At 43.5% G+C, this 2,842-nt stretch overlaps 1 protein-coding gene across 1 annotated transcript in view; it reads right to left on the bottom strand.

The window, feature by feature from the left end:
- Positions 1-2,842, bottom strand: part of TULP3 (tubby like protein 3) — a 61,457-nt gene that overhangs the window by 8,890 nt on the left and 49,725 nt on the right. Inside the window, 2 exon segments of the mRNA XM_011967168.1 lie at positions 1,229-1,432; positions 2,141-2,238. Coding sequence (XP_011822558.1) covers positions 1,229-1,432; positions 2,141-2,238 — 302 coding nt within the window.

Below are 2,842 nucleotides of genomic sequence, written 5' to 3'. Positions count from 1 at the left end.
CCTCCCGGGTTTACGCCATTCTCCTGCCTCAGCCTCCCGAGTAGCTGGGACCACAGGCGTGCGCCACCTCACCCGGCTAGTTTTTTGTGTTTTTAGTAGAGACAGGGTTTCACCGGGTTAGCTAGGATGGTCTCGATCTCCTGACCTCGTGATCTGCCCGTCTCGGCCTCCCAAAGTGCTGGGATTACAGGCCTGAGCCACCGCGCCCAGCCTCTTTTTTTCTATATTGCTGTTGTTTTAAACCACTGTGACTTCAATGGCATGAATACCATCCTATGCAGGCATCCTTCCTAAACTCTACTAGACCAGGACCGTAACAGGGAAGCAGGAGAGTGGCAGTGGCTAAGCAGGAAGACTTTAGAATTATGCAGAAACAGGTTTGAATTTGGCTCTGCCATCACTTAGTGCAATTTGGGGTAGGTAAGTCACTCCCTAAGCCCCAGTTAGTTACCTCATCTTTAAAACAGAGATGAGAAATCCTAACTAACAAGATGGCTACAACGATTACAGGTGATAATACATATAAACATATATGCACATGGTTGGTCTGCTGTAAACACTCAATAAATGGTGGTTAGAACAATTAATACCTACTATCATTATCTCATTTCTAGGCTCTTAAAAGCATCTGTTAAGACCTGGTATTAATACAAAATTACTAAAATAAAGTTCATCGGCACATATTAAATTGGCTCAAATTTATAAAAGAAATTAGAATTTCTAGGGTGAGAAACAAGACATTTAACTTGTATGTCCTTCGTATTTCTAATTCATCCTATTCCCCAAAACTCGCTCTCCTTCCACAATGTCATGTTTTATCATTAAAAAAAAAAAAAAAAAAGAACAGTAGCATCTAAAAACTAAATCATGGGAGACAGGTGAAAACTTACATTACAAAATACCTGTAAAATTACATTAAGAAATACCTGCCCATTTTCCCACATTGTGGATCAAGCTCTTATTTGTGGGAGGGTAGAGCTTGCTGCCTATTAGACCATGAGCTCTTTGCAGAAAAGGAGAACACAGCGTCTGGGGACTGAAAGATACAATCTACTTCTAGCTGGCCTGGTCTAACACCAGAGTTAGTTCCCTAAGGGACTGAAAGATACAATCCACTTCTAGCTGGCCTGGTCTAATACCAGAGTTAGCTCCCTAAGGCCCATCAACAATCTATTCCCACAACATTCTTCTCTCTCTCAAGAGTTGTCTTAGAAATCAATTCTCATACCTTCTGATTTTCTTCTTTTTCCAAGTACATATAGTAGGTGGGGAAGAGGCCCCGATCCATTCCCTTTTTATCCCGGATTATCCGACATCTTACTGTGACACCTTGAGGGGCAGGACTATACACAAAGTCCTCCAGGTCGTCTGTGTCTCCCAGGAGGTTATCAGCTGGTTGGGCTGCAGTAGCAGAACAGGAAGTGCCTGTATCCTGAAAGGACAGCCACACATGAGCAACAAGAGGCCAGGACTCAAAATCTGAATTCTCTTTGAGAAGCACTTAGTGGACAAAGCAACTTAGAAATTTACCCCTGTGTCTTCAGTCTTCTGACAGAATAAGGAAAACTGAAAAGTTAAATAAGGATATGAATATTAAGAGTAATGAAGAGCTAAGTATGCAAATGGGACAAAGCCTCACAATAGCTGACCTGAGATAGAAAAAATTAGATCATAAGCTAAATTTGAGCTTAAACTTCTGAAGGAACCCTCATTCACTAATGGTATTTAAATACTGAAGATATGTTTGAGGGCTGGGAACGGTGGCTCACACCTGTAATCCCAGCACTTTGGGAGGCTGAGGCGGGCGGATCACAAGCTCAGGAGATTGAGACCATCCTGGCTAACACGGTGAAACCCCGTCTCTACTAAAAATACAAAAAACTAGCCGGGCGTGGTGGCGGAGCCTGTAGTCCCAGCTACTCAGGAGGCTGAGGCAGGAGAATGGCGGGAACCCGGGGGGCGGAGTTTGCAGTGAGCCGAGATCATGCCACAGCACTTCCAGCCTGGGCGACAGAGTGAGACTCTGTCTCAAAAATAAATAAATAAATAAATACATACATACATACACACACACATACTGAAGATATGTTTGAGAAAGAGTCAAGTTAGCTCTAACGGAAGAAGTTTCAGAACTACATACAGTTGAATTCTGGCTGGATGCAGAATTTGGTCTTTCTAAACATGCTGACTGGGATCTTCCATCAGTCTCCTCATCGAAGTTCACACTTTCGGAGACATCTAGCAGAGAAGGAAGAACTGTTAGCACTGCCAACACTGGTTTAAAAAAGGTCTTTGAAACAAAGATAGTTTTAATTTTTTTTGCTTAAAACCTTCCTAACTATTGTGACCCTAAACACAACTATTTTGTCCAAATACATAAAACAGGCAAATTCATAGAGACAGAAAGTAGAATAGAGGTTACTAGGGGCTGGGGGCAGTGGAGAATGAGGAATTACCTTGAATGGGTGTGAAGTCTCTGGGATGATGAAAAAGTTCTGGAGATGGTAGTAGTGGTTGCACAACATTGCTAATGTACTTAATGTCACTGAATCTCACACTTTAAAATGATTAAACTTGTAAATTTTAGTCAGGGCAGGCTGGGTACGGTGGCTCACACCTGTAATCCCAGCACTTTGGGAGGCCGAGGCGGGCAGATGACGAGATCAGGAGATTGAGACCATCCAGCTAACATGGTGAAGCCCCGTCTCTACTAAAAATACAAAAATTAGCCGGGCATAGTGCCACGCGCCTGTAGTCCCAGCTACTCGGGAGGCTGAGGCAGGAGAATCGCTTGAACCTGGGAGGCAGAGCTTGCAGTGAGCCGAGATTGCGCCACTGCACT

Source organism: Mandrillus leucophaeus, unplaced genomic scaffold, assembly GCF_000951045.1.
Source record: "Mandrillus leucophaeus isolate KB7577 unplaced genomic scaffold, Mleu.le_1.0 Scaffold79, whole genome shotgun sequence".
NCBI classification, from domain to species: domain Eukaryota; kingdom Metazoa; phylum Chordata; class Mammalia; order Primates; family Cercopithecidae; genus Mandrillus; species Mandrillus leucophaeus.
The sequence above is the reverse complement of the archived record's forward strand: the minus strand, read 5'-3'. Positions and strand labels throughout refer to the sequence as shown.